The 19,080-nt window shown below is 55.2% G+C and overlaps 1 protein-coding gene across 2 annotated transcripts in view; it reads left to right on the top strand.

Annotated features, from left to right (window-relative positions):
* Positions 1-19,080, top strand: part of SMARCB1 (SWI/SNF related BAF chromatin remodeling complex subunit B1) — a 24,755-nt gene extending 5,675 nt beyond the window's left edge. For both annotated transcript variants that reach the window (XM_081252437.1, XM_081252436.1), the window contains exons 3-9: positions 96-225; positions 2,094-2,231; positions 4,256-4,383; positions 7,483-7,649; positions 12,316-12,506; positions 18,282-18,413; positions 18,749-19,080. In XM_081252437.1, the coding sequence (XP_081108563.1) occupies positions 96-225; positions 2,094-2,231; positions 4,256-4,383; positions 7,483-7,649; positions 12,316-12,506; positions 18,282-18,413; positions 18,749-18,788 (926 nt within the window). In that variant the 3' untranslated portion in view covers positions 18,789-19,080. The remainder of the gene's footprint in view (positions 1-95; positions 226-2,093; positions 2,232-4,255; positions 4,384-7,482; positions 7,650-12,315; positions 12,507-18,281; positions 18,414-18,748) is intronic.

Here is a 19,080-nt window from a genome sequence, read left to right as displayed (position 1 = left end):
CTCCTGCATGTGAGGACCTCAGTGCGCTGCATCTCCTGGCTGCTGCTGCTCACTGCCCTCCCACAGGGTGACCGCAGCCGCATCTCTGGTTGCAGATCATGGATACACGACCTTGGCCACCAGCGTAACTCTGTTAAAAGCCTCCGAGGTGGAAGAGATTCTGGATGGCAACGATGAGAAGTACAAGGCCGTATCCATCAGCACGGAACCCCCCACCTACCTCAGGTACTGCACCCTCAGGCTCGGCTCGCTCTCGGGATACCCACGGGTATTTTTCTCATGCTCTGGAACCAAAATACTTTTCAGCAATTTACCCACTGTGTTTACAGGTCGTCTTAGCCAGGCTTCGAAGTTTTTTCTGACTTTGGAACTTCTAAGAAACATAAGTCAAGTCTTGGGTTCTGGAGAGTCATTAAGAATGCTTTGAAAGTGGGATTCACTAATCTGTCAGAACAATTAGTGGCCCAGATCAGCTCACAAAAGAAACAAACAATAGATTTGAACGTATCAACGTAGATCCTTTGAAAGAGCACTTACATTAACAATTAAACAGGGGAGTAATTGGGAAGTTGCTACCTTGTAGAGTTCATTTAGATTTATAAGAAAAACTTGGATACCCCAAGTATTTCTCTATTTTATGTAGACAAATAGGTAAAGCGTGATCCACACTGAGGCACAGGAGTAAACAAATACAGGGAATGATGCTTGTTCTTGAGTGTGATTTTAAAAATGCAGAATAAAAATATAAATATCTAACAACATAAAGAACCGGGGAGGGTGTCATGGAGTGGGCACACTCGCGCCCACCGTGGCGGCTCTGCCTCAGGCATTGCGGCCTCAAAGTTTTTTGTTGGTTTCTGATCTATTAATTCCACCCCTGGGAATTTGTCCCAGGGAAATAATTTATACTGTCAACAAAAACCATTATAAGTACAGAGATGCTATTGGTGGCATGTGAATTATAAAGGGAACTAGGGAGCCCCTTGAGTGTCCTGCCTCAGGGAAAGGCTGTGTGAGCGAAGATGCAGACACCCAAGTAGTCTGGGGTTACATGATGTGTTGTGGGTAAGTAGACCCTGCAGCAACCCGAAACCTGGCTCACATGAGCGAGACGTGCAGAATACCTGCGTGACGCTTTCAACTCTCAAGAAAACATGCATTTAGGTGCATGAGATGGCGGGAGCACTAAGGCGGGGGGCAGGCCATTGTTTCAAGTGATGCGGTTACGGAAAATCATGAAGGTGACATGGTACAGAGGTTGGGGATGGAAAGGTGAGTTACATACAGTTGCTGCCCTCACGTTGCTCCCAGGTTACTAGGGACACGGCCCGAGGGTGATGAAGGGTCTCGCAGAGCAAGGTGGGAGCCCACCCCCTCCTGTCGGTCAGCTTTTGGTACTTTCCTAGTAGTAAAAGCAACTTGTAATTTGGAGAGAAGAGTGAGCTCTTTTGGGACATGGGTTCCTTGGATTACTTTGAGCATCATTTTGTAGAGAGTATTTACCAATGTGTTTTCTCACTTCTACTGGTCTGAAGGCCCAGAGGCCAGAGCTGTTGCCTAGTCTGTCTCAGCCTGGACTGCATGTCTAAAATAACAGTCTGAGTCTCTGCCTGCTTCAAACCTCCAGGGACTCACAGCCACCTGCTGAGTGCATCCATTTCCTGCAGAGCACGCCAGCCCCTGTAATCAGGACCCTCTCTGTGTCTCCAGCCCTGCTGCCCTCTGTGTTCTTCCTGAAATGCTCTCCTCTCCTCCACCCATGAACCGTGACTCAGCATTTAAGGCTTTGCTCCAGGGCTGCTCTTCTGGGCAGCCTTCTTGTACAGTCCCTTCCTCGCAGCTGTGCCCAGCATGTAGCACGTTGGGTCATGGCTGAGGCACTAGGCTGGGGCCCCTCTGCACCTCCCCTAACCCAGGAGCAGGTGCTGGTGGGAGCCTAGGGAATAGACACCTGCGGAGTCTGGGGTGCACAGAGGTCCCCACTGGGACCTGGGGCCCAGCAGGGGCACAGTGGGCATCCACTGACCACGACCTGATGCCTGGTGGGCAGTTTCGGCTCATAGACTGAGCGGAGGTATTTCCATGTCTCCCAGGGAACAGAAGGCTAAGAGGAACAGCCAGTGGGTGCCCACCCTGCCCAACAGCTCCCACCACCTGGATGCCGTGCCCTGCTCCACCACCATCAACAGGAACCGCATGGGCCGGGACAAGAAGAGGACATTCCCGCTGTGGTGAGTGGGCCTCGCCCTCTGAATCCACCGAGGTCCTCCAGCATGTTTTAGTTTCCTCCTCCCCAGAAAAACGCTCTGCTTTGACCTCCTGTCCCCGAAACGCTGCACTGCTCCTCCTTGGGGCTGGTCTCCCTCAGCGTCCAGCATGACTGGCTCTGCGTGGTCCAGCCTGGCTCTGCCTGCGCTCACCCCTAGCTCCTCAGGTAGCGTTCCTGGGTGCAGTCTCTGGACCTTTTCTCTGCCATCCACATGACTCGATGCTTAGTTGCCCATGGTGCCAGAACAGAATGCCACAAACTGGGTGGCTTGAAGCAACACAAGTTTATTCTCACACAGTTCCAGAGGCCGGGAGTTTCACTGGGCTGGAATCAAGGTGTTTCCAGGCCCTGCTCCCTCCAGGGTCCCTTCCAGCTGCTGGCAGCTGCCACGTTCCTTGGCTCGTGGCAGCATCACTCCAGCCTCTTCCTCCCTGGTCACGTGGCCTCCTCTGTGTGTGTGAAACCTCCCTCTCTTTCTCTTTCACTCTCTTTTTTTTCTGGCCGTGCCGCGTGGCTTGCAGGATCTCAGTTCCCTGACCAGGGATTGAACCTGGGCCACCACAGTGAAAGCCTGGAATCCTAACCACTAGGCCACCAGGGAACTCCCTCTCCCTCTCTTTCTTGTGAGGACACTTGTGATGTAACTTAGGGCCCACTTGGACAAGGCTTCCTCTCCTTTTTTGCTCTGTAAGATGACAGTTACAGGTTCCAAGACTTTGGACATAGATGTCTCTGGGGGGCCATTTTTCAAGCTCCCGCCCACTAAGCTCTCCTCTGAATGCCGCCCCAGGCACCTCCAGCACAGGCTGCCTGTAGGCTTCTCTAGCCCAGGACACAACAATCCCGTCCTTCCTGTGCTTGGAGCACAATCCTGGAACTCTTCCTCCTTCTCACACCATAGAGCCAGTCTCCACAAATTCTACTTGCTCAGCTCTCCAAGTGTTCAGAATCCGGCCACCCTTGGCCAGCTCCCCATTGGGCATGTGCCCCTTCAGCCAGGGCAGGTCCTCTAGATGCCCCGTCACACCAGCATCCACGTGACAGAGTCCTGGTGGTGGCTGCCCCTCTCTGGCCCCGGCTCCTGCCGCCCTTCACCTCAGGCACTGTGGCCTTCTCAGCACTCTTCAGCCACCCAGGCACTCCTGCCCTCGCAATTCCCTCACTTCCTGTCAGCATCTGCAGGCTCATCCCTTTCTCCCTCCTCCTTCCCTCCTCCCCCTTCCTTTTTCTCCCTCCCCATCTCTGTTTGAATGTCACTTCTCAGAGTGGTCCTCCCCTTTTAGAATGACCACTCTGTCCTAGAGCATTTGTGTCTGGGCGGAGAGCGGGGGGTGTTTTCCTCATTTGTTTGTTTATTTGTCATCTGTGCCCCCAGCTCTCTGAGAACAGATCTCAACCCTCGGTCTTCCACCCTTGGGTTTCCTGCACCCACCCTCTCCCCGTATCTTCCCGCTTCGTCTTCCTAAAATGCAGGTGTGAGCACAGAACTGCCTTGTTCTCAGTCCTCCTGGGGCTCCCTCGGGGTCGAGGCTGGAGATGGAGAACTGTGGGCACTTGGACCCCTGTGGCTTCCCAGCATCCTCCCACTGCTCCCCGACACCATCTGCACCCCTCCTTCCCTCAGCAGTTCTCGACTCTCCTGCCCCTCGGCCTTTGCTCAAGGGCTTCCACTTTTGGGAGTACCCTTCCTTTCCTACAGTTTCCTGGGAAAGTCCTGCCTGTCTTGGGGCTTAAATGTCCCTTACTTCGGACATCTCCATCTTGTCCTGCTGCCCAAGTCAGCATCTCCTCTCCCGTCCCGCGTGTCCATTAGCGTGGACCCCTGCTGGTACTGTCTCTGCCGACTCAGCCCATAGTGGACAAGTCTCTATAAGAAGCGGGGTTTCCCCTCTGGTTAGGTCACAGTGACCAGTGGTGCAGAGAGGGAGGCCCTGGGTGCAGGGACCCCAGCCCCCCTTGCTGAGCATGCTGCTGCCTCCCTTCCAGCTTCGACGACCACGACCCAGCTGTGATCCATGAGAACGCGTCCCAGCCCGAGGTGCTGGTTCCCATCCGACTGGACATGGAGATCGACGGGCAGAAGCTGCGAGATGCCTTTACCTGGAACATGAACGGTTTGTGGTGGCCAACCCACCGTCTTGCACACAGTCTTGTTTCCTGCCTGCTGCCCGTCAGGGGGACCCTGGACTCTGATTGTGACATTCAGAGCATTGTGGAGTAGATTTGGAGGGTGTGGACTTTGGGTTCAAATCCTGGAATGCAAACCTGGTTCAGTGTTTGAAAATCAGTCAGTGTGATCCATCATATTAACAGACTAGAAAAGATAAATCCCTTGATTATATCAATTGATACAAAAAAAGCATTTAACAAAATCCAGCACTCGTTCTTGATAAAAACTCAGGAAATTGGGAATAGACAACATAGTGCTAGAAGTACTAGCCAGTGTAATAAGGCAGGAAAATGATATAAAAAACATACGCTTCAGAAAGGAAGAAATAAAACTGTCTTTATTTGTAGATGGCATGATTATCTACATAGAAAATCCCAAGAGACCTACCCAAAAAACCTGCTAGAACTAATAACCGAGTCTTAGCAAGGTCACAAGACCCAAAATAAACATGCAAAAGTCAATTGTATTTCTATACATTATATACTGTCAGTGAACACGTGGACACTCAAATGTCCAGTATAAAAATGTTACTATTTACAGTTACACAGTTAAGAAAAAAGGTGTAAATCTTACAAGCATATAGTTTGTTTCAGGAAACATTTCATATGCTGAAAACTATAAAGCACTGATGGAAGTAATTAAAGGAGATCTGAATAAATGGACAGACAACTATGTTCCTGGATCAGAAGATTCAAGATGTTAATTCTCCCTAAATTAATATGCAAGTTTATTTTTTTCATTTTTATTGGAGTATAATTGCTTTACAATGGTGTGTTAGTTTCTGCTTTATAACAAAGTGAGTCAATTATACATATACATATATCTCCATATCTCTTCCCTTTTAATATGCAAGTTTAATGCAATTTCTTTGAAAATCCCAGCAAGACATTTTGTAGATTTAGACAAAATTATTCTAAAATTTCAATGGAAAGGCAAAGGAACTAGAGTAGCTAAAGCAATTTTGGAAAAGAAGAAAGTAGGAGGAATGAGTCTTCCTAATCCCAAGACTTGGTGTGGAGCTGCAGTAATCAAGGCGGCATCTGAATCTATGACGATCATAGACTAAAAAAGTTAATTTTTAAAATTCTCTGCACAATATACTCATAGGACGCTTAGCCTGAGCACCTTAGCTTCCTGCTGCTTCTCCAAAACTGGATGTATGCGTTATCAATAGTAGGCTGGCTGAGTGTTCAGGTCTGGCACAATGGTGCTGTGAGGAGGGTTGGTCTCTAGCCCTTCTTCTGGGCTAGTGAAATAGTGGGGTCAGTTGTCTGTTAAGCAGACCTCATTCTATTTATTTATTTAGTTATTTCTTTCTTTTCTTCCTTCCTCCCTTCCTTCCTTCCTTCCTTCCTTGTTGCATGTGGGCTTTCTCTAGTTGCAGCGAGTGGGGGCTACTCTTCGTTGCGGTGTGTGGGCTTCTCATTGTGGTGGCTTCTCATTGCGGAGCACAGGCTCTAGGCATGTGGGCTTCAGTAGTTGTGGCACACAGGCTCAGTAGTTTTGGCTCACGGGCTCTAGAGCTTAAGCTCAGTAGTTGTGGCGCACGGGCTTAGTTGCTCCGCTGCATGTGGGATCTTCCCAGACCAGGGCTCGAACCTGTGTCCTCTGCATTGGCAGGCAGATTCTTAGCCACTGCACCATCAGGGAAGTCCCAGCAGACCTCGTTCTTGAAGATGGAATCATGCCGAGTACTTGTGAGGGAATTCATTCTTTTTTTATATATATATATATAAATTTATTTATTTTACTTATTTATTTATTTTTGGCTGCATTGGGTCTTCATTGTTGCGCATGGGCTCTCTCTAGTTGCAGAGAGCGGCGTCTACTCTTCGTTGCAGTGCACAGGCTTCTCATTGCAGTGGCTTCTCTTGTTGTGGAGCACGGGCTCTAGGCGTGTGGGCTTCAGTAGTTGTAGCATGCGGGCTCAGTCGTTGTGGCTTGCGGGCTCTAGAGCGCAGGTTCAGTAGTTGTGGCGCAAGGCTTAGTTGCTCCATGACATGTGGGATCCTCCCGGACCAGGGCTCGAACCTGTGTCCCCTGCATTGGCAGGCGGATTCTTAAACCACTGTGCCACCAGGGAAACCCGGGAATTCACTCTTTGCTTTCCCTTCTCTGTGGCTCATCCCAGTTTGGCACATGGTCATTGAAGTTTGGGTTATGAGAAAGAGGGCAGGTCTGGGGAAAACAGATGACTGCACAGGACCTTGCTGTAGTCCGGCCAGTAGTGGACAGTCCCCATGAAGCTCACGCCTGAGGCAGTTACATCTCCAGGATCCAGGATCCATACCCGCCCCCACGCTGTCGCCTTGTTGAGTGTGTGTGCTGCCCACAGAGTCAGAAACTCAGCGAGGGGTTGTAAAAAGCCACACGCAGCCCCAGGTGATCTCTGAGGGATTTCCACTGCCGAGGAAATAGTGGATAGACATGCACCTGCTCCGTCTTCCAGTGGATGCTGGCTTCCAAGTGGCTTGTCTGGAAGGAATCTGTGTTAGCTCAGGCCGAGGTGACAAAGTCCCACAGCCTGGGAGCATAACAGCAGGTTTTATCTCCTCCCAGTTCTGGAGGCTGGAAGTCCGAGTCAGGGTGTTGGCAACGTTGGTTTCCTCTGAGGCCATCTTCTCCCTGTGTCTCCACGTGGGCTTCCCTGGTTGCCTGGGTTGGAAGAGGGGAGGAAGTGGCACGTCAGCTCTGAAGTGCCTTTGCTTCCCCCCTCCCCAGACAGCTCACTGGTTAGAACTAACGGAGCCGTGCAGTGCTAAGCCTGGGAGTGGGGAGCCTGGGGTTGGGGAGCACATAGGGTCTTGACCACCTCCAGAGGTGTCGGGGGGGTGGTGTGTATGGATTGAGGGCCAGAAGGGGGGTGTTCGTCTTGTGCTTCCTCTCCTTACCGTGTCTGGGAGGATCCATCGTCCTCATCTTTATGCTCATCTTCATCCAGGTGGGTTGGCAGAGGAGGACGGGCTCGGGGAGTTCAGGGCTGAGCACGGTGACATTAGGCCCTGCAATCCACCAGCAATCCATACCTCTCACCTCATTTCAGAGAAGCTGATGACCCCTGAGATGTTTTCAGAAATTCTCTGTGATGACCTGGATTTGAACCCACTGACGTTCGTACCAGCCATCGCCTCCGCCATCAGACAGCAGATCGAGTCCTACCCCACAGACAGCATCCTGGAGGACCAGTCAGACCAGCGTGTCATTATCAAGGTAAGCAGCTCCCCACCTTGCACCAGGGCCCTCCTTGTACTGGTGGGGGTCATGGGGTGCTGAAGCTACGTGGAGGCTTCAACAGAAGCCTGTCTGGGATTAATACTGTTGGACAGGGCTTCTGGAAAGCTGTCTTTCAGGCAGTTTATCCCAGGAAAGGCGTGGGCTGACTTCTGAGTAAGGTATCACATTCTGGGCGCATTCGGGGTGCTGCTGTGGCATTGCCAGGTGTGGAGCAGAGCCTGGGTGGTACAAAGGAGGTTATGCCAGCTGACGGGTAGAGCAGGGAAGGCTACAGTAAGATGAGCACACTGCCACACTCTTCCCATGGGCAGGCTGGGCCAAGCACATCCCATACTGTCTCAGTAACCCCCACCATCCTGGGGGAAGATGCTGTGTTACAAGTGAAGAGGTGGGGCCACCTACCCCCAACTGCCCTGCTGAGAAGTGGTAGAGCTGGGGTTTGGGCCCAGGCCTGCCTGCTGCAGAGCCTGCTTGGTATGAAGCAGTATCTCATTGTGTTTTTTTTTGTTTGTTTGTTTTTCTCGATATGCGGGCCTCTCACTGTTGTGGCCTCTCCCGTTGCGGAGCACAGGCTCCGGACGCGCAGGCCCAGCGGCCATGGCTCACGGGCCCAGCCGCTCCGCAGCATGTGGGATCTTCCCGGACCGGGGCACGAACCCGTGTCCCCTGCATCGGCAGGCGGACTCCCAACCACTGCGCCACCAGGGAAGCCCCGATCATATGGTTTTTTTTTTTTTTGCGGTACGCGGGCCTCTCACTGTTGCGGCCTCTCCCATTGTGGAGCGCAGGCTCCGGACGCGCAGGCTCAGCGGCCATGGCTCACGGGCCCAGCCGCTCCGTGGCATGTGGGATCTTCCCGGACCGGGGCACGAACCCGTGTCCCCTGCATCGGCAGGAGGACTCTCAACCACTGCGCCACCAGGGAAGCCCCAGATCATATGGTTTTTGTCCTTCATTCTGTTCAAGTGGTTTATTGCATTGATTGGTTTTCTTATTGAGCCATCCCTGCATTGCCAGAATAGGTTCCACTTTTTATAGTTTATATTGTTGTATCATTTATAATGGTGTGTAATTCTTCTAATGTGCTGTTGAATTCAGTTTTGCTAGTATTTTGTTGAATTTTTTTTTTAAATTTATTTTTGGCTGCATTGGGTCTTGCTGCGTGTGGGCTTTCTCTAGTAGCAGCGAGTGGGGGCTACTTTTCATTGTGGTGTGCGGGCTTCTCACTGTGGTGGCTTCTCTTTGTTGCAGAGCATAGGCTCTGGGTTCACGGGCTTCAGTAGTTGTGGCTCTTGGGCTCTAGAGCACAGGCTCAGTAGTTGTGGCGCATGGGCTTAGTTGCTCTGCGGCATGTGGGATCTTCCTGGACCTGGGCTCGAACCCATGTTCCCTGCATTGGCAGGTGGATTCTTAACCACTGCGCCACCAGGGGAGTCCGCTGAGGATTTTTATATCAATGTTCATAAGAAGTATTGGTCTATAGTTTTCCTTTCTTGTAGTATCTTTGCCTGGCTTTGGTAACAAAGCAATGAGTTATGAAGTATTCCTTGCTTTTCAGTTTTTTGGCAGGATTTTTTTTTTTTAAGATCTTTATTGGAGTATAATTGCTTTACAGTGGTGTGTTAGTTTCTGCTTTATAACGAAGTGAATAAGCTATACATATACATATATCCCCATATCTCCCTCTTGTATCTTCTTGCCACCCCTCTGGATGGTTACAAAGCAACGAGCTGATCTCCCTGTGTTATGCGGCTGCTTCCCACTAGCTATCTATTTTACATTTGGTAGTATTTATAAGTCCATGCCACTCTCTCACTTCGTCCCAGCTTATCCTTCCCCCTCCCTGTGTCCTCAAGTCCATCCTGTTTTTGGCAGGATTTGATAAGGATTGGTATTAGTTCTTCTTTAAACGTTTGGTAGGATTCACCAGTAAAGCCATCCGGTCCATGGCTTTTCTTTGTAGGGAGGTTTTTAATTACTGATTCAACCTCCTTGCTAGTTAATTTCTTTTAAGAGAAATATGAATTTATTTTTCTTAACCTATTTCAGTTTCTCATGGCCAACTAGCAGAAAAAGGGCACGGGTGAGAAAGAAGGGGGATGTCCTGGGAGAGAAGTGGTGGGGATGTGTGGGGTGCAGCTGTGGGACCAACACCTGTGTCCCTGTGCGCAGCCTGTGGCCCCTGGAGGATGGTCCCTACTCCGCTCTGTGCTGCATCTTTGTCCTGTAACCATGGTGGGGACGTGGACTTGCAGAGTTGGCTACACCCAACTGCGTGGTTCCAGATAGGCGGGGTCAGCCACAGGGAGGGTCCTTGTGAGTCTGACAGCTGGCTTCTCTGACATTTTCTTGTAACTGAGTGTCATCTTTTTATTATCCTGATGGGGCTTGTGGGCAGCCATACAGAAAGTTGTCAGGCAGTTGAAAATCCACCTGGGACCATCACCTGCTCCCTGATCAGAGGCTTTCTTGGTGACTAGACAGCTTTCAGCCGTGGGGTCCATTCAGTCTCTCACACCCACCTATAATCCCCACCCATGGGATGGTGTCGGCTGGTAGGCTGCTGGGAGACCATCCCCAGGTCGGGGTCCTGCTTGGTTGGGGTTGTGAGGGCCTGCCAGCACTGGGGCCGGACACAGCTGGTCAGGGACGGCCTGCTTCCAGTGGGGGCAGAGCCTCGTGGGCACTGTGACCTGGGGGGAGCGTGCCACCTAGTAGGCGAGCACGCTGATGGCCACATCCAGGGTTTCCCGTGTGTCACAGACTCCAGAGGAGCCGGGTGCTTCTGGGACACAGTGGAGGACGACATCAGACCAATGTCTCCTCACAGAGCAGAGCCCTAAGGCTCAGGGCGGCTGCTCACAGGTGCTCCCGGAGCGGTGGAATGAAAGCTCAGGCTGGCACCGCAACCAGGACACCTGGCCCTCCAGGGTCGTGGGGCTCAGTGCAGCTGAGGGTGGAGCTGTCAGACTCTGGGGGGCTGGTGGGCCCTTTCTGGGGAGGGAATGGCATGTGGGTGATTCAGGTTGAAGCTGGGGAGCCTGCTCAGGGGGCCTGGCCCCACAGTCCAGCCGCCCCTCACCCCCCCCCCCCCACCGACGGCTCCCAGTCCCCACTCTGTGAGTTTCCTGTGTCCTCTGTGGAGGCCTCAGGCCCTGCTCTGCCCATACCCTCCCCTGGGAGCCCCACCCTGCTCTCTCTCAGCTTGTCCAGTTCTTCCTAAAATGCCCCCTCCACTGGGCGGCCTTCCTGGGGCTCCTGGCTAACGGCTGACTGCACTTTCTGCCCCTCCCCCTCTTCCCCTCAGCACCTACACCTCTGATGTCCCCTCATTCACGTATTTAACCCTGCACTGGATGTCAACCCATGAAGATGACTCTGTGTCTGTTTTTCCCACTGTGTGTCCCCTGTGCGTCTCCTGGGTCGGCAGGAGTCTGTATTTCTTAATAAACGATAGCGTTGATGAGCAGTCGGCACAGTGCACAAACAGGCACCGGTCTGCGTGGCACCCCTGATGGCCAGGCCGAGTGGTGCGTGGGGCGGTTTGGTCCCGTGTGATGTGTCCACGGGCTGCCTGCTGCTGCTTCGCTTTCCGGTCCTGTTGTGCCGACGTGGCTCAGCAGACACGTGGTTCCTGCTGGGAAGGGCCGGCTCTTCCGATTCTCACCAGCAGACCTGCTTGGTCGCCCAGCAAGGGCATGGCTTGGAGGCGGGAGTGGCTGGGCCTCGGCTGCAGAGTGGAGCGCTGTGCAGGGGGCCCAGAGGTGCAGGACTTCATGCACAGGTCAGGTGGTAGGGCCTCACGTTTCTCTGAAGGCATGGACGAGTCCCGATCCGAACCTTAAAAGCCCAGCTGAGCGCCTGGGGACAGTAGCATGAAGGGGCAGGTGCACCGTGGCGTGCTTGGCTGGCAGAGGGCTGGACAGCAGGGGCAGGGGTCTCCACACGATGCCCAGTGAATGCCGCCAGACCCCGAGTTGTCCTTTCTGTGAGTCGCTGATGCCCAGTTTCAGAGCAGGCCCAGGTCACCTGTGGGGTGAGAAGTCAGGGTGGGGAGCTCCTGGGGCACAGGCTGTGGCTGCAGGTGGCATGTCTCACAGATGCCTCTGGGGAACGAGGCGGAGGAGCGGCATGGCCTCCGCTCCCGCCGCCCCCCACCCCCACCTGCCCAGGCTCTGCCTGTGCCTTGCGGGCTGTGGGTCTGTGAGCGCACGTAGCAGATGATTTCAGAGCAGGGCATGTTCCGTGAAGAGACAGAGTGGGGGGGTAGACGCTGGCTCAGGTGAGGGCTCGGGGGTAGTACCTGATGAGTGACCAGTGTTTATCATGTTGTAAAGGTCCAGAGCGGCGCGGTAGAAGGGCAGAGAAGAGGGTACCGGCCAGTGCAGGGAGCGAGGGGGTGGGAACAGGGGCAAGGCGGGACTCAGGTGCCCGGGGCCCTCCAGGGCCCTCCCTAGAGGGTGACAGTGCCGGGGCCTGAACCACAGTCCCTCTGGCCGCCCAGGAGGTCTGTGGGGTCAGCCCCGTTTGCGGATGGGGAGTTGCAGCCAGAGGGATAAGGGCAGCCTTCTCACTTTCTCATGGGCCTGGAGGGGGGATGCAGTTCTGCCTGCTCTGACTCGTGTTCCTGGTTCTGGCCCAGCTGAACATCCACGTGGGAAACATCTCCCTGGTGGACCAGTTCGAGTGGGACATGTCAGAGAAGGAGAACTCGCCAGAGAAGTTTGCACTGAAGCTGTGCTCCGAGCTGGGGCTGGGCGGGGAGTTCGTCACCACCATCGCGTACAGCATCCGGGGACAGCTGAGCTGGCATCAGAAGACCTACGCCTTCAGGTAGGTCTCGGACAGGTGCCTCCTCCTCCTTCTGCAGACCATTCTGGGGACAAGGCTTCCCCCTGTGTGTAGTGATGCCTTTGGGACTTTCTGGAGCCTCATGATGCCATCTGGCCGAGGGCAGCTTTGCGGGCTCAACGGCCTCTGTTGGCTCCTCCCATCCCCCATCACAGAGGAGGATCTAAGGAGGTGGCGGGTCTGCCCCTCTGTCCTCACCCACTCTGCCACCAGCAGCCCCTGCCGCCCTCACATGCCACCTCCTCCCTGCACTCACCCAGACCCTTCCTCGGTCAGGGTCGTCTGATGGACTGGCACTGAATCTCAGACAAGGGCTACTCCATGCTGCCTTCCCTGGAAGGGGAGTCAAGAGGCTACTTGTTCAGTCAGAGAGCAGGTGGTGGGCGCCTCCGCCGGCTGGACCCGTACTGGGTGCCGCCAGTGTGGAAGAGGGAGTAGCGTTCAGGCTGCTGGGGATGGGGGTGGGGTAGGGAGTGTAAATGTAGCATTTGGTCCAGTGTCATGGGTGCTGGTGGGGGTGGACTGGGGGATGGGGCTCCTCATGACACAGATGTGGCCTTCCTGTTCCTGGTGGCCCTGCCATGCAGGCCTGGCCGGGGCAGGAGTCGGCGAGCGTTAACCACATAGCAGAGCTCGCGCACCCACAGGACTGTTTGTCACATCCAGCCCTGTCCCCCGAGCTCCTTTTCCTCTGCGGGATGGGGTGCCAGTGGGGGCGGCACTGAGTATCTCTGCATCAAAACAGGATGTTAGGATTTATTCTGCCCGTCAAGCTGTCACCGTCCACATTTGGAGGCCGTTTCTGAGGGACCAACCCCCCCTTAAGGTGGTGCGGAGGAGCAAAGCCAAAGAGCCCTGCAGAGACGGGGCAGCTGAGGGGGCGCGTGGGTCTACCTGTGTCTCAGCTGGTTCCCCCAGAAATCCCAGGAGGTAGCCTTCTCAGTTTTCCTGTAGCTCTGAGCAAGAGAGAAGGAATGACCAACACCCGCAGGGCCTGAGGCCCCGGGCGTCCCGGCTGACATAACATGCGTGGCCTCCCATGACCACCAGCAACCCCGCTAACTGGGGATCCTGCTCCACAGATGTGGGTCCAGGCCCACACTCCGCATCCCATGGGAGGTCTGCTCACCGTGTCACGGTGTGTGTCCACTGACGGCATGCAAGCTGAGGCCGACCGGTCTGGGGCCAGTCTGGGGTGGCCTTGCTTCCTAGAGTCGACCCTGAGGTCCGGGGAGTCCCTCATCCCCAAATGCTGAGTCAGGGCCCACACCTCACTGGTGTGCAGCAGGGGGACTTGGAGGGTAGCCACACACGAGGCCTCATCCCTCCTGCTCTGATTCCCGGGGCTCTGGGCTGTCGGCAGTGCGACCTGCAGCTCCAGAGCAGGCCCGCAGGGGCCCCGAGGCATGCAGGTCAGGACTTGGATGGAGTGCTCCCATTTCAGCAGCTAGTTAACACGTTCCATTGTGTGGGTGGGAATGACTCTGGTACTGAAGATGCAGGTTTCAAATCCTCAGGATCAAAGGCAGGGCCACCCCACTGGGGACTGTGGTAAGCATGTCCCCTCCACAGCGGCCTGGCCCAGCCAGCTGGGTGGGTGCGGCCTGCCTGGTGGTCTGGAGGAGGCCACAGGCCTCCTTTGGCGTCAGGAGGGCTGCTGCACTTCCCCAGCCGACCAGGCTTCGTGGGCTCGCGTGTGCTGGGTCTGGGCTGGGCAGCGGGGTGCTCGGAGAGCTGGCAGGATAGGAAGGGGAGCGCGGGGTCAGGCTTTATCATCCAGGGGCAGGACTGCGGCTAGCAGGGTGCCTGGAACTTTGTCTCCTGACCCCACCCCGCGTTCTCCCCGTGCACTCCCCACGCCTCGGGAGCTCCCCGGGAGACCAGTAGCAGCCTTTCCCTGCTGTCCAGCCTCTGCCTGGGGAAAGGAGAGGGGCTTGCCGCACCCCCAGGGCCAGGGCCTGCCTGGCCCACAGAGAGCTGGACTGGGAGCCCCGGCCTGGTTTCTGCTACGCGAGGCTTGGCAGCTGCTGAGTCACATGACTCCTCAAGGGGACTTTAAGCTCTGGGCCCCGTCACCCCTGTTGGAAGCACTCTGGATTCCTGTGAGCCAGTGCTGGCTGTCTCCCCCGGACTGAGCCCAGCCCGGTGTCTGGCCGCGGTGCCGTCCTCTGCGACAGTGGAGCAGGCTAGTCACAGGCTAGTGAGCTGGGGCACCAGTGCGGAGAACAGGCAGTGGGCCGGGCAAGCCTGATGTGGGCAGAGGCAGGCAGTGAGCATGAGGGGGACGCGGGCGTGTGGCGGCTAGAGGACAGAGCTGAACCAGAAGGACATATAGGTGTCCTGGAGCCAGCGGAATGGAGACAGAGACAGTGATGAGGGGGCAGGGCTCCCCAGGGGAGGGCTGGGCAGAGGGTGTGAGGGTGTCAGATAGTCACCGAGACTGTGAGGGGGGTGGCATCCTGCAGAGTTCCTCTACCTCCTCCAGGCCAGCCCTGCACCCTGGCTGGGGACACGGGAGAACCAGCACGCTGTCCAGCAGAGGAGATGCGAGTGCCTGGCCACCGAGGCCAGAGGGTGTGGGCCAGGGAGGAGGCAGCAGATGGCCAGGGCAGGAGCGGCTGGAGGAAGCTGGGGACAGGCAAAGGGTCAGAGAACCTGGCAGCTGTGCCCGGTGGAGGACAGAGGCATTGTCACTGGAACAGCCTCAGGGTTGGGAGGCACCAGGGTCGTTGTGGACTGGCTGACCAGAGCCACCAGAAGAGGTTAGTCCTGGGGCTCCAGCCCCTGCGCTGGCCCCATGGCCGGGCTGGCCGGCTTGTTTTCGTTCACCACCTAGAGTGACGACTCAGTGGGTTTTTGTGTGTTTGCACAGTTCCGCAGTCCTGGGCAACCGCTGATCTACTTCCCATCTGTAGATCTGCCTGTTCTGATTACTTAATGTAAATAGAATCATATGACATATGTTTTTTTGTGGCTGGCTTCTTAGCATAATGTTTTCAGGGTTCGTCCATGTGGAGCCTGTATCAGAGCTTCATTCCTTTTTGTGGCTGAATAATATTCCATCATATAGACAGACCATACTTTATTTATCCAGTCATCAGTTGGTCATTTGGGTTGTGTTAACTTTTGGCTGTTAAGGGTAGTGCTGCCGTGAACATTTGTGCACGAGGTTTTGTTTGAACACCTATTTTCAGTTCTCTTGGGTATGTACCTAGGGGTGGAATTGCTGAGTCACGTGGTAGCTCTGTTTAGCATTTGGAGGAGCCACTAGACTTGTTTTCAAAGCAGCTGCGCCATTTTGCATTCTCTCCAGCAGAGCAAGGGCTCCAGTTTCTCCACATCCTCGCCTGACTTTGATCCTAGCCACCCTAGTGGCATCTCGGTGTGGTTTGATTTGCATTTCCCAGTGGCTGATGGTGTTGAGCATATTTTCATGTGCTATTGGACGTGTGTATATCTTCTTTAGACGAAAGGATCTTCAAGTCCTTTGTGTTTTAATTGGGTTATTTGGTGTTTTATTATTTAGTTGTAAAAGTTCATTATATATCCCAGCTACAGGTCCCTTATCACATACATGATTTGCAAATATTCTCTCCCATTTTGTGGGATTTTATTTCACTTTCGTGAGAGTGTCCTTTCAGGCACAAAAGTTAAATTTTTTTTTTTTTGATGTGGACCATTGTTTCAACGTCTTTATTGAATTTGTTACAATATTGCTTGTTTTGGTTTTTTGGCGAGAGGCATGTGGGATCTTAGCTCCCCAACCAGGGATTGAACCTGCACCCACTGCATTGGAAGGCGAAGTCTTAACCACTCGATCGCCAGGGAAGTCCCACAAAAGTTTAAAATTTTGATGATGTCCAGTTTATCTATTTTTTCTTTTGTTGCTTGTGCCTTTGGTGTCTTACCTAAGAAACGGTGGCCTGATCCAGGCTCCTATCCCAGCACCATTTGTTGGAAAGACTGCTCTGTCCCCATTGAGTGGGTTTGGCCCCTTATCCAAAGTTAGTTGATCATAAACAGGAAGGCAACGTCGAGTTTTGCCCCTTCCTCCCAGCTGAGGAGCTGTGGGCAGGTTGCTCACCATCGCAGCCTTGTTCTTTCTCATCTACCAAGTGGGCACAGTCTTGCTTCTCAGCTGGCCTCTCGTACCTCATGAGGTCATAAAAGTGAGGTCACATCGAAGATGAACGTCCAGGTCCTCTGCCTCCTCAGCCATGGCCTCCCTGCCTGGATACCACAGGTTGTGGGAACATCAGGGTCCCAGGTGGCCTTGAGGCCCGGGAAGCACAATCCCATCAGAGGGGATTCTGAGGGCGGCAGGGTGGCTCTCTGCCCGCATGTCCCCCGCGACACCTATGGGGCCTGCTGGCTCCAGACCCATCCTTCCGTGCCTGGTTCAAGCAGTTCTTATTTTAGAACAAACCCACTGGGGTGGAATCTTCCCAGAGCCATGGGGAGGTAAACACAGGGGCCTCCAGGACCCACGCACCAGCTCTTGTTTAAGAGGAAAACATGTTTGGCTCCCCTCCGCATGGGCTTGGTGACTTTCATGTTTCCCCCTCCTGAGGAAGGCGGCTGGGAGCCCTCGAGGTGAGGAATGATGTTTGGGTCTGTGGCCGGCTGGTTTTGGGATTGCCAAACCGCCACCCGGCTGGGGAGCAGCTGTCAGGAGCGGCCGAGGAGGGGCGGCCCAGCCACGGGCCTCTGAGTCACCAGCACCGGCTCTGGGCCTCATGGGCATGAACCCCATGGGCCAAGCTGTGGCAGCAAGAGGTGAGCCCCACTTCTGCAGGGGAGCAGGGCAGCCCTGGGCTGTGCCCTGTGCACCTGCGGTCCCTGAGACTCCAGGCCGAGGAGCAACATGAGGGGGGTGGGCGGGGGCTCTGCAGTCACGCTGGGCAGCCCCTCGGTACAGGCTCGGGGGGCTGTGGGAGTGGCACCGGCCCCCACACAGTGGATGTACGTTGGATGTTTAGTAATAGTGATCCTCTGAAATCCCTCACAGCAAGGACATTGTCCCCATTTTCGAGATGAGGTGTTAAGACCAAGGCCAGGGGCCCATTTTTTTCTGTGCCATCATTCACCGGGCACCTCCCTGGGGCCCCCCCCCGCTCTCCCTCCTCCAGAGCTGACTCTACAGGGCTCCAGGTAGACGAGGGCAGGGCTCGGGCTGTGCCGGGCAGCCTGGGCTTGGCCCTCCTGGCAGAGGCGGCAGCTCGGTCAGGCACCCCCAGCTTTGGTGGCCTCACTGAGGCTGACCTCCCCCCACCACCGAGTCCACTTAGCCAGAGGGTGTGCAGGTGGCCCTCAGCCGGAGTCGGGAGACGTTTCTGAGGGACCCCAAGGTGGAGCGGTCAGGGGTCGTGGGTTCTGGGCCCCATGACGGGCTGAGGAGCCGTGTGTGGGACCATCAGGGGCAGTGGCCCTAGGTGAGCGGCATCTGGACTCCTGGGTGGACTCCTTTGGTTTCCTTTTTCGTGGACGCTGAGCGAGGCGGACGGCCCTCCCCCTCCCCACAGTTGCAGTGGGAACAGCTGGCTCTGCAGCGCTGTCCTGTGGACCCTTCCCCAGCATGCAGACCCGGAGTCACTGTCGTGCTGTCCGCTGGGCTGCAGCACCCCCACCGCCCTGTTGGGGGCTGGGCACAGAAACCAGGCTCCAGCATTCCAGCTGCCCGTGGGGCATGGACAGCGCTTTCTGGGGCCTCTGCAGCTGCTGCTCTGTGAACTGTCTACTTCCTCCCGTCTTCCACAGTGAGAACCCCCTGCCCACGGTGGAGATTGCCATCCGGAATACAGGCGACGCTGATCAGTGGTGCCCGCTGCTGGAGACCCTGACAGACGCCGAGATGGAGAAGAAGATCCGCGACCAGGACAGGAACACAAGGTGCCTCCCCAGCCCCATTTCCAGGCAGGATAGGACCGTCGCCTTTCCCAAGACCCAGCAGGCCCCTGGATGATGAGTCCCAGTCTAGCCCTGCAAGGGACGAGAGTAGCCCTTGGGTCGGTCTGACCACAGCCTAGACCAGGTTTCGGGACCCCTGGAGCGGTGGGTGGGACAGAGGGCAGCTTCAGGGCCCCAAGTAGCAGACAGGCCAAGGCTGAGGGAGGGGTTGGGGATCACACCTACCACGTCCTGTCTCTGCCCCTTCCCCTGGCTGCCCTAGAGATCCCTGGTGGAGGGGCAGCTGCCCAGGGTCACCACCCTCTCCCCTCCTGCAGGCGGATGAGGCGTCTGGCCAACACTGCCCCGGCCTGGTAACCACCCAGTGGTGCTTGGCTCCCACGGAGCATCTGGAAGATTGGACCGTCTCCCCTCCATCTTCTGGCAAGGAGGGGGCAGCCCAGCCATCCTGAGGAGCATGGGGCAGGGGCCTCCTGGTCATCCACCCCAGGGTACACATTCCTTTTGCTGAGCTCCAGTCCCCACCGCCTGTCTCTGGTCAGGAAGAAGCCTCGTTTGGGGTTGTGTTTTGTTTTTGTATAGGAGCCCCAGGCAGGGCAAGCAACATTTTTTAAATAAAAGGCAACAGGTCCTGTTCTGTTTCTTCAAA

This window comes from Mesoplodon bidens (genome assembly GCF_964165515.1).
Source record: "Mesoplodon bidens genome assembly, chromosome: 13".
Lineage (NCBI taxonomy): Eukaryota > Metazoa > Chordata > Mammalia > Artiodactyla > Ziphiidae > Mesoplodon > Mesoplodon bidens.
This window is presented reverse-complemented; position numbering and strand designations above follow the sequence as displayed.